The following is a 14,805-nucleotide window of genomic DNA, read 5'->3' on the forward strand; positions in this document are numbered from 1 at the left end:
GGGGAAAAGTGAGAGAGAGAAAGCAAGTGAGGGCGTTTGGACACTTTGTATCCAGGCATCCTGGGACCTCTGAGTTTACCCCCAACTTTTCAGTTGTAAAGACAGTGAATTCCTTTCTCTAAAGCCAGATGGAGGGGCTTATGTTTTCGTTTTGCTTATAACTGAAAGACCCCTAATCATTTCTAAGGCTGTCTATTGAAAGCTACTCAACCTCACTCCATTATAAATTTATGAATTTAAAATGAGATAGCGTTTCCATCTATTGCAATGACAAAATATAAAAGTTAAGTCGATCACATATTATGTTGGTCAAAGAGAGGAAGTATATTATTGTACTAGTGAGAAAGTGAGTTTAATCTTCCCTAAAGCGGATAAAAGGCATATTTGTTAAACTGCAAATACATATATCCTTTGACCCAGTAATTATGCTATTGTGTAACTTGTCCCACAGATATATAGCCTCCCACACAAAATGAGGCAGGGACAAGGTTATTCAGTGGAGCATTGTTTGGAAATACAAACAATAGGAATCAAACTAAATGTTCCTCCAGGGAGAATCCGTTTCATCCACCCAGTGGAGGATGCGAAATCTCTTAAAAGGAATAAATTTCTTCAGGAACCGCTTATGAAAAGCACTCCATAATATATAGCTGTGTAAAAGAAAAAGAAAGCAAAGAAACAGGCAAATGAATGTGAATAACTGGCATTAAAAATGGATGGGGAGAAGAATGTGTTTCTATTTGGTTGCATATATATTAAAATCTCTAGAAGAATAGACATAAAAAAGAATGCTACCATAAATGCTACATAGATGGATAAAGAGTTTATTTTCAAATAAGATTTTTTTTGTACATTTAAATTTTTGAAACCTATAAAAGTACAAGCTATTAAAAAATGAGGTGAATAAAATTTTAGGAGAAAATAACCCTAACTTATATGTTGGAGATACAGAACTCTAAACCTGTGAGCGGGGGTCCTTAGACTGAATTGTGTGTAGACTGGACTCCATCTTCTAGAATATCTGATTCTTTCCAGCCTTCAGAGATCAAGTTGCAGGGCTGGAAAGAAACATCCTGTGGTTAACAGTGCCACCTAGAGGACAAGCAGAATATTTCAGTTTGTTTTCTTTGTGCTTTTCTGGGATGAGGGTGGGGAGGGAGGGAACGTCAGAATAAGCTGACCAGGGCACAGGGGAGGAGGGTGATTTTTCCCATTAGGGTTGCTAGTTATTGTGAGCCTAATTTTTCATATAAGCATATTGAAAGCTTAGACCTTAGGACTGGTTACAGATAGTGGCTCTCTCACTCACTGTTTGTTCCTCCCAGCGGCAGGGCTACAGGTAAAGGCACTTAGTATCTCAGATCCACAGCATCTATTCTGTAAAACAAGAAATAGGCTATACATATGTGTGTGTGTATATATATATACATAGGGACTGGTGTTCCTCAGTTTACTCCTCAAAAACTAAATTTTTATAGTATCTGGAAATTGGGACGGGGGAGCTTCCCTGGTGGTTCAGACAGTAAAATATTCACCTGCGATGCAGGAGACCCGGGTTCAATCCCTGGGTCAGGAAGATCCCCTGGAGAAGGGAATGGCAACCCACTCCAGTATTCTTGCCTGGAGAATCCCATGGACAGAAAAATTTGATCAGCTACAGTCCATAGGATTGCACAGAGTCGGACATGACCGAGTGACTAACACACACACATCCATGTATATATCACAGGCGAATGGCTCACAGTGTTTTTTACATTTATTTTATTGAAGTATAGTTGATTTGCAATATTGGGTTCATTTTTTCTATACAGCAAAAGTGACTCAGTTATGCGCATCTTTTTTCCACACTCTTTTCTGTTCTGGTGTATTACAGGATACTGAATATACTTCCCCGTGCTATACAGGACCTTGTTGTTTATCTCCACTACACTTAATAGTTTGTGTCTGTTAATCCCAAACCCTCAATCCATTACCCCCATTCCCTTGCCCCCTTGGCAACACGAATCTGTCCTCTACATCCGTGAGTCTGTCTCTGTGTTGTAGAAATGTTTACTTATGTCATATTTTAGATCCCACCTACAAGTGATATCATATGCTGTTTGGCTTTCTCTGGCTTACTTCACTTAGTATGATAATCTCGAGGTCCATCCATCTTGCTGACTTACTTCATTCTTTTGTGTGCCTGAGTAGTATTCCGTGGTGTATCCATACCACATCTTCTTTATATAACATCTGTTGATGACATTTAGCTTATTTCCTTGTCTCGGCTATTATACATAGTGCTGCTAGGAATGTAGAGGGGACATGTGTCTTTTTGAACTATAGTTTTTTTTCTGGATATATGCTCAGGAGCCTCCCAATGTCTTAAGAGATGTATTTTGCTAGAGAAACTCCAAATCTGGCAATCAGCAGCCTGTGATTATTTAATCTTTCAGTTCACTTCAGTTCAGTGGCTCAGTAGTGTTTGACTCTTTGTGACCCCATGAATCACAGCACGCCAGGCCTCCCTGTCCATCACCAACTCCCAGAGTTCACTCAGACTCATGTGTATTGAGTCGGTGATGCCATCCAGCCATCTCATCCTCTGTCATCCCCTTCTCCTCCTGCCCTCAATCCCTCCCAGCATCAGGGTCTTTTCCAATGAGTCAACTCTTCGCATCAGCTGGCCAAAGTATTGGAGTTTCAGCTTCAGCATCAGTCCTTCCAATGAACACCCAGGACTGACCTCCTTTAGGATGGACTGGTTAGATCTCCTTGCAGTCCAAGGGACTCTCAAGAGTCTTCTCCAACACCACAGTTCAAAAGCATCAATTCTTTGGTGCTCAGCTTTCTTCACGGTCCAACTCTCACATTCATACACGACCACTGGAAAAACCATAGCCTTGACTAGACGGACCTAGGTTGGCAAAGTAATGTCTCTGCTTTTGAATATACTATCTAGGTTGCTCATAACTTTCCTTCCAAGGAGTAAGCGTCTTTTAATTTCATGGCTGCAATCACCATCTTCAGTGATTTTGGAGCCCCAGAAAATAAAGTCTGACACTGTTTCCACTGTTTCCCCATCTATTTCCCACGAAGTGATGGGACCAGACAGTCCTAAATACATGAAATCCATTCTAAAATGAAGAGAGCTGCTCATGAGAAGGGTCCTCCTTCTCCTTCCAATCTCCAGCTCACAGGGGCTAGGGAAATACAAGACAAAGGAGATGACTCCAGAGAGCAGCGCAGAGCAGCCAGGTTGGCTAAGGTGCTCACTACCTCCAGGTCAGGGAAAACTTGCCCTCCTGTCCTGTGAGTGCTGGACCAGAGACCGCTTCGTGCCGTTTCCCTTACCGAATGGACATTCTGTTTCGATTCCCCTGTTCTTTCGCGTGCCTTTTGGTTTTTTAGGAACCACAGATTTCTGGGCCAGGCGGAGCCCCATCAAGCCCTGACCAAGAAGACTGCACATCACCTAGAAATCTTGACCTTGGAGCAGGAGCCACACGAGTCTTTGTGCTGTCTCCCTCTGGGAAGGGGGTGAGTGCAATTTTATAGCATGTAATGATGGCTTCATTAGAGCTACAGCATGGATATTTTTTAAGGTGTGTGTGTGTGAATGAAAAGTATGTGGATGTTGAGCTGTCGAAGGGGTGGATGACAACACAGATGTGCAGTGCTCCCCAGCCAGTGCCCAGGCATCCGTCTCCACATAACACTCTGACCTTTCACTTAACAGCCAGCATCCCTACTTCTCACTCAATCCACGCAGCTTGCGGGGGAGTCGGGCTCTGTCACGTGACTCAGTCCTGTCCAATCAGAGCCCTGAATCAGAGCCTGTTAGAGAAGAGGCCCAGGACAGAAGGGAAGTGGAACAGAAAAGGAGGGGAAAGCAAGGGAGTCAGTGAGCAGACAGAGAGGAAAAGAGAGAGAGAGAAATCACAGGCCTTGGGGACGCTTTGGATTAAGGCTCATCAGAAAAGCTACATTTACCTCCAGTATGGTTAGTCCAGAGAAAACAAACATCTTCTTGCTGAGGCCATGGGAGCTGGGCTTTCTATCACTTGCAATCAGAAAAAAATCGAACTCATTTAAATGGCTCTCAAACCAAAAGAAGCTCCAACTCACTTATAATAAAAACACAAAAAATAAAACTGAGGAACCTTTTTTTTTTTTCTCTCACTCTCAGATTGATTAGAAAAAATCCCAAACACATTGCGTTGGCCAAGCTGTGGGAAATAGACAATTTCATACGTGGCTGGCGGGTGTATAAGCTGGTATGAGCCCTGTGGAGGGCAATTTGGAAATGTCAATAAACTTTGCAGACGCATGGATTCTCAATACTTTCATATATATTCACACACATGCAAAATGAAGTTATGCAAAGCTACTTATTTTAGCACTATTTTTATTGGATTTTTATTAAAATCCACATACATACTCATCACTAGAGACCTGAGTGGATAAATGTAGCTGCTTCCATGTTGTGAGAATACTTTGAGGATTAAAAAAAGAGTAAGAGAGGAAATTTTATGGGTTGATATAAAAGATTTCTAAGATATAGTGTTAATGTGTTAATGGAACGATCAAGATGGAGAAAAAAATTACAGTGTGCTATGCAAAATTTTAAAAAAGGTAGTTTAAAAATACATTTTCTTATATATGAATAAAACTTATTCTAGAAGTACAAAATAAGCTGATAACTAGTAACTTTTGGTATGGATTTGATGAAACAAAAGTTTTTCCCCACTACATTCTTTTGCACTTTTTTGTTTGCTTTTGAGCCATTATAAATATATTCCGTCAGTTCAGTTCAGTTGCTCAGTCGGGTCCGACTCTGCGACCCCATGAACTTACCTGTTCAAAAATCAAACAAATTAAAAATAGAAAGAGTCCTAACTAGAGGACATACAGGACCTACATACAAAACAACAGAAACATATTCTGGATGCTGGCACCGGGCTCCATAGATTAGATGCTGCTTCTTGTATCCTTCTAGAACGCCGGAGTCCATGGTCCACGCGGGAGAGCCCTGCGGCAAAACTGGGAAGATATATTCTGTGATGAGGGCGACACCTACAGGGCAAGTTGCGAACTTTTCTTCTGATTTTCGTTCTGACTGACAAGTTTAGCAGGAAGTGCAGTGAGAATGAATTTCCCACTAGAGTTGCTAGATACAAAAGTTTTGCTAATAATGATAGAGATATTACAGACAAAACTATTTTAATATAAGGTACACAGGGAAGCAGGATGAAAAAGAGGGATGACGGAAGGCTCCTCTGATTACAAAAATTGGCTTTGTCTCTCCCCAGCTGTATGGCTTCACGTTTCTGAGCAGTAGAATTCACACTTATGAAATGAGAATAATAATACTTACCTTACAGGGTTATTGCCTCTTAACGTTTTAAGCGAGATTCATAGCCAGAAAAACCTTAAGCCCAACAAAGAATAGCTTGCCAATGTTCAAGGTCCAAGGTCATTCCAGGCCCTCACACCTACTCTTTCAGGAAATGAGATGCCAACAAATGCAACCCATAGAAGGGGCACATCACCTAAGGTCACCACCTCAAATGGGGCCAGGGAAGATGAAGAGAAGAGAGCCTTCCAGGGTGACGGCATTAAATGACTAATGAGCTCACCTCACTAGGGCCAGGGGTCTCAGGACGTGTTCCAAGTCAGGGCCCGCTGTGGGCAGTTCCCCACGCTCCTCTTTTTCCAAGGGAAGGTTTTACTTTGCTTGTCATTATCTCTTCCTATAAGTGTATAATGAGAGTTATAGTTTTCATTTAATCATAATTTGCTGGACTGTGAGAAGCCACTTTAGGACTCGACCAAGAATAATACTCAAAGCCTAGAGATTCTGGGGTGGCAAAGTAACTAGTTTGCTTATGAGCTTGGGGTTGTTTACCTCACCTCCTTCTAAGAGGAGGATGTGCCAGGGGCCAGCGTGAGGAATCCTGCGCGTGACCTTGTCAGAAGGAAGTCTGACAAAACGCAAGGATGTGATCAGGCTTCAGGGGTTCCCCCTGGAATTTCCTGAGCATCCACCCCGCAAGACCAGAGTCTGCCTGCTTTACTGTGTTATGCTTTCCACCTACTCTTCTGACATTAACAGGGGGCTGTCCCCCCACCACCTTTTTCTGGAAAAAATTAGAGCTTTTAGATAATAAATCTCCTGGGCATAATACGAGTGTTTCAACCTAAAAACCCCTCTGATGGCTTTCTAGCCTGCCTGCAGGACTCGTACAGCTGCGCATGTGATTGTTTGCGGCCCCCCGACAGACAGAGGGAGGCGCAGGAAGCTTAAAACATCCTAGGAATGTAGGGGCTTCCGTGGAGTCAAAATCATTAGAATAGGACTGATTAAAGGTTTCATTTGTTGAGCCAATACTTGCTGCCAAATTTTCATATCTTTTATTTGTTGATATAGTTGGTATATAGAAAAAACAAGTAGCAACATTAGATCTTTGAGTTAAGTACCTTCTTTGTTATAACCCACTGTGCCTTTGTTCTATAGAGATGTAACTTTAGTGCTTTAAGGAGATGCAGATTAAAGAAAAACACTTCAGGGGAAACGAAATTAACATTCATTAAGGAAGAGAGCCAAAAAGTGTTAGCAAGCCTCTTGGCCAGAAGATAATGTAAATCACCTGAGACCTTTTGTATACAAAAAGATATACAGAAAGAGTCTGGGCTGCTAATGCTACATAATTTTGTATTACCCATTGATCTCATGTGTAATCAAAAGTATAAAAGGCCTTGAAAGACAATAGAGGGAGGGGCCAATCATTGGAAGGACTGGTTTCCCCCGTGTCTCCTTAATTTCAGGCTGAATTCCCATCTGGGGTGTAGAGGCTCGCCATGTCTACTTACTTGTCCCGGATCCGTAAGAGAGAGAGTCCAAGGCGGGGCACTCTCTGATATTCAAACGGGCGCCGGCGGCCTAACGTAGATGGTGCAAGCTCCTTGTCTGGAACTTTATTGGCTTTCCGCGTAAACCAAGTTATTCAGCCTCTTTTCTCCACTTAATTTCCCTACTACACTATTTCTTCATAATCTAATCTTATATTAATAAATAAATAAGTTTTTCCCTCGCCAACGCCGTCCCCACTTCAAATTCCCTGGATCCACCAGGGCTGGACCCCGGCAAGGATGAGCACAGCTTTTATTGTGAGTAGCAGAGTTGCATGATTTCAATATGGACGTCTTGGAAGATACATGCGTGGATAGAAGCGAGTATGGTCCTGTGACTCGGGCCTGGGCAAAGAAGCAGGACCTCTCTGTCTAGTGATGGTTCAAGGACAGGCATATAATAAAACTGGAATCAATGAGCATCAGGCCTAGTCTTTTTGCTGAACTTGAAGCTTGAGGATGAAAACCTGGTGCTGCCTGGGGCCACTACAAGGAGACAGTCTCAGAATAGAGCCAAGCAGATGGAAAATTCAGAGGGCCAGAGGCAGAGAGACTGAGAGAGAAAAGACGGGGGGCACAGAGGGAGAGGGAGGTCAGCCTTGATGATATCTTTTGAGTCCTTGCATCAAGACGTGTCTCTAGATATACCAACTCACTTTTCCTTTATGTGAATCTTATTTCTTCTCTGTTGCTTAAACCAGATTAAGTTGAGTTTAATACCACTTGAAACTGAGTGAGTTCTTAATGAACTTCTGTGAAAATGTTACATCGCTTCATTTAAAAAAGAAATGCAACAACTACACAGAGATACGCTTTTCACCCACCATATCGTCAAAAACACAAGCTTTTGACAGCACATGTTTGGACAAGCTGTGGGATTAAAGTTATTCACATACGGGACCATACGTATACACATATATGTGTATATACTTGCGTGCGTGCTAAATTGCTTCAGTCTTGTCTGGCTCTTTGCCATTCTATGGACTGTAGCCTGGCAGTCTCCTCTGTCCCTGGGATTCTCCAGCCGGGAAAACTGGAGTCGGTTGCCACGCTCTCCTCCAGGGGATCTTCCCGACCCAGGATCCAACCTGGGTCACAAGGCAGATGGATCCTTTTACTACTGAACCACCAGAGAAGTCCAGATAGATAGATAGATAGATAGATAGATAGATAGATAGATAGATGGAGATAGATAGATAGGTATGTGTGTGTGTGTGTGTATGTGTGTGTGTATATATATATATATATAGTTCCTCTGGAGAACCCTAACTAATACATCACCCCTCTTAAAATGTCTCCTTCATCAAATCCTCTTCAGTTAAATCCCTTGAGTATGCTACTTGTCTCCTGTGACAGACTTCACTAATACAATAAGTGGTATAAAACATGGCTCAAGGAAATAAACCCTCCAGATGGGACTCTGAGATTCCATTGCCAAGACCTTTGATAAGCTCACAGATATCCTCTCCCAGGGGGAAGTGGGATAATAGTATCCCTGATATGGAGCAATGTCATGGTCACCCAAGATAGCACTGCTGTGGGATGCAGGACAAGTGAATGGCGAGACAAGATCAAGCGACTAAAGTGCGTAATTGCTCTGGCAGCAGTGGTGATTATAATTAGTGGCCTGGATGCTCCTGACGGCTTGGAGAGCTTACAAAAAAGGGAAAATTTTTTAAGCCTAGAGACTTGAAACTTTAAGTTGTGGAACAGGAAGAGAATCAGAAAACATAAACGGTGGCCTTAAAAAAATTATTTTCTAGAGGACACACACAACCAAAATTTAGGTCCAAAGACTAACTACAGGGGTAAGAGAGAAATAGTACTAGTCAAGTGTCCAATCTCTCTAGGTTATCATATACCAGTTAAGGCACTAGTTAATGAGTGTGGGTGGGATTCTGAGACTTAAATAGGAATATTTGGAAACTAGACATGAGACCGAGATTTTTGAACACTGAAATCTCCCCGAATCTTACTTGCCTGATTAAGCAGCCCAGCTCTTTCTGAAGGAATCTTGACTTTCCTTTCATAAATTTCCTTTGTTGATTTAACTCAGGACAACCACCTCACAAGGGGAATCAGTTCTTCCCCTGCCCAGTCTTACCATCTCTTACTTACTTCTAGATCCATAGTGAGAGTTAAATGCCAGCACAGCCCAAAGAGAGAAGTGCAAAGCATTCTGCAGGAGGTATTGTAATAAATGTTAAATGTAGCTATAGGGCTTACCTGGTGGCTCAGTTGGTAAAGAATCCGCCTACAATGCAGGAGACTGCCTGCAATGCAGAAGACTTGGATTCAGTCCCTGGGTCAGGAATATCCCCTGGAGACGGGCTTGGCAACCCACTCCAGTAGTCTTGCCTGGAGAATCCCATGGGCAGAGATTAAAGTGAGGAGTGCCTGGAGGGCAACAGTCCATAGGGCCTCACAGAGTGGGACACAAATGAAGCAACTTAGCATGCACACATGAATAAGAACTAGGCAGACAGGGGCAGAACTGAGAAGGGGACTATTGCATACCTTTTTACACTTTCTGACCTTGGCTTCATGTAAAATATTCTCTTTCAAGAAAACAAGGAAAAATGCATGTTAGAGTTACAGAACTCTCAACACATGGGTGGGTTTACCAGCATGAACCATCAGTCACATAAATTGGCTTCTCTCTTCCAGAATTTCTCATCTATCGCAGCCCTGGGAAATAAGAGCTGACAAATGAGAAAGAGGTATTCTGTGGTTGGGCTTCTCTGGTAGCTCAGCTTGTAAAGAATCTGCCTGCAATGCAGGAGACCCCAGTTCGATTCCTGGGTCAGGAAGATCCCCTGGAGAAGGGGGTACCTGCTCCAGTATGCATGGGCTTCCCTTGTGGCTCAGACAATAAAGAACCCACCTGCAATGTGGGAGACGTGGGTTCGATCCCTCGGTTGGGAAAATTCCCCTAGAGGAGGGCGTGGCAACCCACTCCAGTGTTCTTATCTGGACAATCCCATGGACAAGAGGAGCCCGTTGGGTTACAGTCCGTGGGGTCACCAAGAGTCGGACACGACATGACTAAGCACGGCACATTCTATGGTTATGGTGGCACCCACAGGACAAACTGAGAATTTTGGTTTGTTGATTTCAGTTTTCCCTGAAAGGCATACATTGGAAAGAAGGAATTTTGAATCACCAGTGGAACAGCGAAACAGAAAATTTTAATAATAACCAATGGAATTATTCCAAAGACATACTTAGACAGGTCACACCAGATGGGAAGTCAGAGTGATGAGATAAATATAGGTTGCAGAGCCTCATATACTTGGCTTCATATCTTCTCCGTGTTGCCTTCGGTACACGAACTGCAGCCTCTTTGAGCATGAGCTTCTTCACATATTTAGTTTCTTCACAAGCACAAACTTGCCCTCTTCTGCAGAGTTAAGTGTAATATTAGAAAGAGTGCATGTAATATGCTGACTATGGGGCCCGGCACAGAGTTTTCAGTGGCCAGTGTGTTCTTGCATTCTATTGATATATATCCTTCAGTATCATTGCACTCACAAGGCTGGTCTCCCTTTAAGGGTCACCATGTTTCAACCCACCCCCACCTTGAAGCACATTCACCTCTTCTCAGCTGTCCATAAGCAAGCACATCACAGCAAGCACAATTTAGCTTTCTTGAGTTTCTTAATATCAAACCCACATAGCCCCATCTCCTCACTGCTACTGTACTCTTGATGCGGGGTCATTTTTTAAACTCTTGCTGTGTCTGTTTCATTTTTCAAGAAAAACACTACAAATTATGTTTAAACACTTTTTTTAACCTAACTGACACTAGCCTGTATTTATCCACACAATGACATGGCATTTTCTCCTCCAAGACCATAATGAGACTAGAGCCTGACCTTTTCTCACCCTCAGGACACAAAGGTTCCTATGAATCTCTTGTTGACCTTAGGTCTATACGCACAGCATCACATTTTTTAGAGTGGTGCGCTCCTGTATGTGTGTAAGGCTCAAGCAAAATAGAATTTGAGACAAGCGCTGAGAGAAATTCATGACTAATTCTAAACCATCAATGTATGTTACAGGCTTTGTGATTCAGTAAAAGAATATTTACTAGGGTAACAAACTAGGCAGGAATGATTATTTAAAGAAAATATGGAGTTATGTTTAAACCTAAAATAGAAAGAGGGTTGACTCCCTGCTCTCATGATGTTTAGACCAGCTAGAGAAGAGAAAACTAGACAGTTAAAGTATATGATGATTATAATCAAAAGTAGTGCAGGATTCAGAAATAATTAAGTAAAAACAAGGGTAGAAAGAATTGTGTTTCCAAACATACAGTGCTGCACGCCGTAAAGATTGTGATGAATCTAATGATCCACGGGGTTCTGAGCTGGTCAGATGACACTCTAATGGGGAATTTCAACAACTGATGGCAAGAATGACAGAGAGTGACTAGTCATGATTACTGAAAAATCTATGCTTTTGTGGACACAAACTCAACCGTAGAAAAATGGCATCACCAATTTGATGGACATGAGTTTGAATAAGCTTCAGGAGTTGGTGATGTACAGGGAAGCCTGGTGTGCTGCAGTCCGTGGGGTCGCAAAGAGTCAGATACAGCTGAGCAACTGAACTGAACTGACAGAAAAATGAAAACATAATATAGCAAATATAATAGTAATATATAATATCGCTATTAAATGGTAAACTATTGCTAAAGAATTCAGAAGTCAGGTTAGAGAATCATAAACCTATGGCAATATATGATGTCATGATATTGTTAAAGTTAAAAGAAAAGAGACAGTTGACATTCAGACTCCATAAAAGTCACAAGCCAGAGACAGTCATTACTAGAATGGATATTTACAGGATGGATAATTAGATGACCAGCCCTAAACAGCAGTTTAAGAGCTAAACAGGGAAAGATTATAGAAAAGCAAAACTATACTGATGAAATTAGGATGAAAGTATTAGTTGCTCAGTTGTATCTGACTCTTTGTGACCCCGTGAGCTATAGCCCATTAGGATCCTCTGTCCAAGGAATTCTCCAGGCAAGAATACTGGAGTGGGTTGCCATTTACTCCTCCAGGGTCTCCTACATTGCAGGCAGATTCTTTACCATCTGAGCCCCCAAGGAAGCCCATTTTTATCTAGAAACTAGGACAGAATGGGCATAAAACACATATATAAATTGTTGCTCAAATAAGCATAGATGAAATGAAGAATAGATCGTTTTTAAGGCAAGACCCCCTCAGGAAATAATTACAATTATGGGGGAAACTAAAAGTGGGGCTTCCCATCAGATGACTCAGTTAGGTAAAGAATCCACCTGCAATGCAGGAGCTGCGGGTTTGATCCCTGGGTTGGAAAGATCCCTTGGTAGAAAATGTCAACCCACTCCAGTATTCTTGCCTGAAAAATCCCATGCGCAGAGGAGCCTGGCAGGCTACAGTCCATGGTCGAACAACAACAATGAAAGTACAGGTGGGGTGTGATGATATACCAGTTGAGATAAGCATGATTAGGACATAGTTATACCACTGGAAGATATGGACATTACTGCAAACCAGAGTAGATTTAGGGAAATAGAAGGAAAGAAGCATATAAGAAATCTACTAGGAAAAAAGCAAGACAAAAGACAAGAATAGAAAGACACCCTCTCCCCTACACCTGCTGCACTCTTTAGTATAGACATGGAAAGCATCATATCTACCTTACGTACAGGCAACCCCTGAGACAGAATAATAGACACAGAAGGACAAGTGGCTGTTATGCATTACCAAACCCAAGAGGCCCTACCATTCCAACAAGGAAGAGAAAGAATGAGCTATCACAGTCAAAGAGACCAGGGAAAAGCTCAGACCCAGGATAAAGAGCAAACCTAGAGCTCCAAACAAGATGCTTTGCATTGTTGTATCTTCCCAGATTAGACAGTTTTTTCCCTGTATAATCTATTAATATGTCACTGAGCTAAAAATGCTGGGATTACTAGGTACAGGATGACAAATATCAACACTTTCAGGAAAAATGGCAAAGTATACATAAAGGCAAAGATAAGATTTAAAATCTTTGGAAAAGGGGCTTCTCTAGTGATCTAGGCTTCTCTGGTGTTCCAAGAATCTGCCTTGCAACGCACTGGACACCAGTTTGATCTCTGGTCTGAGAAGATCCCATATGCTGCAGGGCAACAAAGCCCCTGGGTCACAACTACTGAGCTTGTGGTCTGGAGCCCAGGAGCTGCAGCTTCTGGAAGCCTGAGGGCTCCAGAGCTGTGCTCTGCAGTAAGAGGAGCCGGTGCAGGGGGAAGCCTGCACAGCCCAGCTAGAGAGTAACCCCCTCTCACCGCAGCTAGAGAAGAGCCCACACGGCAACGAAGACCCAGCACAGGCAACGAACAAACAAATGCATAAAATATTTGGAAGAAGCTGCTCAATAGGAGTTTGGTGAAATGAAATCTAAAATCAGCTAGTTGCCTTATTGGAATTTATGACTTACCCCTTAATACCAAACTCTGAATGAATCATTGGAACAGATATAATTAAGAAATTACAAGACATTGGAGAAGATAGAATCAGTTTAGCTGTACATATAATTCTATCGGAGAGGCAAAATTGATACCATTGTCATTATTCACATTGAGCTGGGAAATGTTACATGTTTTTTTCCTTTGGATCAAGTGTATTCTTGTAAGTTTCATAGAATTTATTCAGTGCTTTTAATATGGGAAGTTTTTCTAGAAATTTGCCCATTTAATCTATGTTTTCAAATTCATTGACATAAAATTCTTGTCGAAGTGGCAGTAGTCATGGCATCTCAGTGGTTTCTTTTTGATAATGTTTTGAAAAAATTATAGACTCATGAGAAGTTGCAAAAATAGTACAAAAAGGCCCTGTATACCCATCACCCAACTTCCCCCAGTAGTAACTTTGTACCATGTGAAAACTAGGAAATTAATATTGGCACAATAATACTGACTAAATACAGACCTTATCTGGATTGCTTTACCCTTTACATGCACTGATTTGTTTTCTGGGTGTGTATAGTTCTATGAAATTTTATCACTTGTATAGGCTCATGTGGCTGCCCTAACAATCAAGATATGGAATCGTTCCATCATACAAAGGTCCCCCATGTGCTCCACTTTCATAATTACACCTCTTCCCTACCTTCTGACAGTCACTCATCTATTCTCTGTCTCTATAATTTTATTTCAAAATTGTATAAATGGAACTGCATTGTATGTGAAGTAAAGTGAAGTCACTCTGTTGTGTCCGACTCTTTGTGACCCCATGGACTATAGCCTACCAGGCTTCTCCATCCATGGGATTTTCCAGTCAAGAATACTGGAGTGGGTTTGCTATTTCCTTCTCCAAGGGATCTTCCCGACCCAGGAATCGAACCCGGGTTTCCTGCATTGCAGGCAGATGCTTTACCCTCTGCGCCACCAGGGAAGCCCTTGTACGTAGCCCTTACATACTGGTTTCTCTTTGCTCGGCATGGTTGATGATATTGAACATCTCTTCATATGCTTATGTGCACCCATATCCATTTTTGGGTAAGTGTTTCGGACTGGATTTGGTGTTTTATTCTTTTGCTTTGCTAACTGCGTTGTGTTTTTTCTGGTAAACTCAGAGTTCTTTATATCTTTTGGATACAAGTCCTTTGTCAGATATGTGATATACAAGTATGCTTTCTCAATCTGTGGCTTATCTTTCTAACCTCTTACCAGAGTTTTTCACAGAGCAAAAGTTTTTAATTTTTGTGAAGTCCAGTTTATCAATTTTTCTTTTATGGATTATGCTTTTGGTGTCATATTTAAGAACTCTTTACTTAGCCTTCGGTCACAAAGATATTTTCTAAAGGTTTTCCTTAAAAGCATTACCATTTTACTTTTCACATGTAGGCTTATGTTTCATTTTGAGTTAATTTTTGCAT

General features: G+C 41.8%; 1 protein-coding gene across 9 annotated transcripts in view; it reads left to right on the forward strand.

Moving 5' to 3' along the window:
* DYNC1I1 (dynein cytoplasmic 1 intermediate chain 1) overlaps positions 1 to 14,805 on the forward strand; it is a 581,233-nt gene that overhangs the window by 157,489 nt on the left and 408,939 nt on the right. For 5 of the 9 annotated variants that reach the window (XM_069587460.1, XM_069587457.1, XM_069587459.1 and 2 more), the window contains 2 exons: positions 3,391 to 3,519; positions 4,979 to 5,062. Coding sequence is in view for 2 of the 9 variants with exons in the window: in XM_069587453.1 (XP_069443554.1) it covers positions 3,391 to 3,519; positions 4,979 to 5,062 (213 nt within the window). In the remaining 7 variants the exon portion in view is untranslated. The remainder of the gene's footprint in view (positions 1 to 3,390; positions 3,520 to 4,978; positions 5,063 to 14,805) is intronic. The other 4 variants (XM_069587454.1, XM_069587461.1, XM_069587462.1 and 1 more) reach the window with 1 other exon arrangement.

This window comes from Ovis canadensis, chromosome 4, assembly GCF_042477335.2.
Source record: "Ovis canadensis isolate MfBH-ARS-UI-01 breed Bighorn chromosome 4, ARS-UI_OviCan_v2, whole genome shotgun sequence".
NCBI lineage: Eukaryota > Metazoa > Chordata > Mammalia > Artiodactyla > Bovidae > Ovis > Ovis canadensis.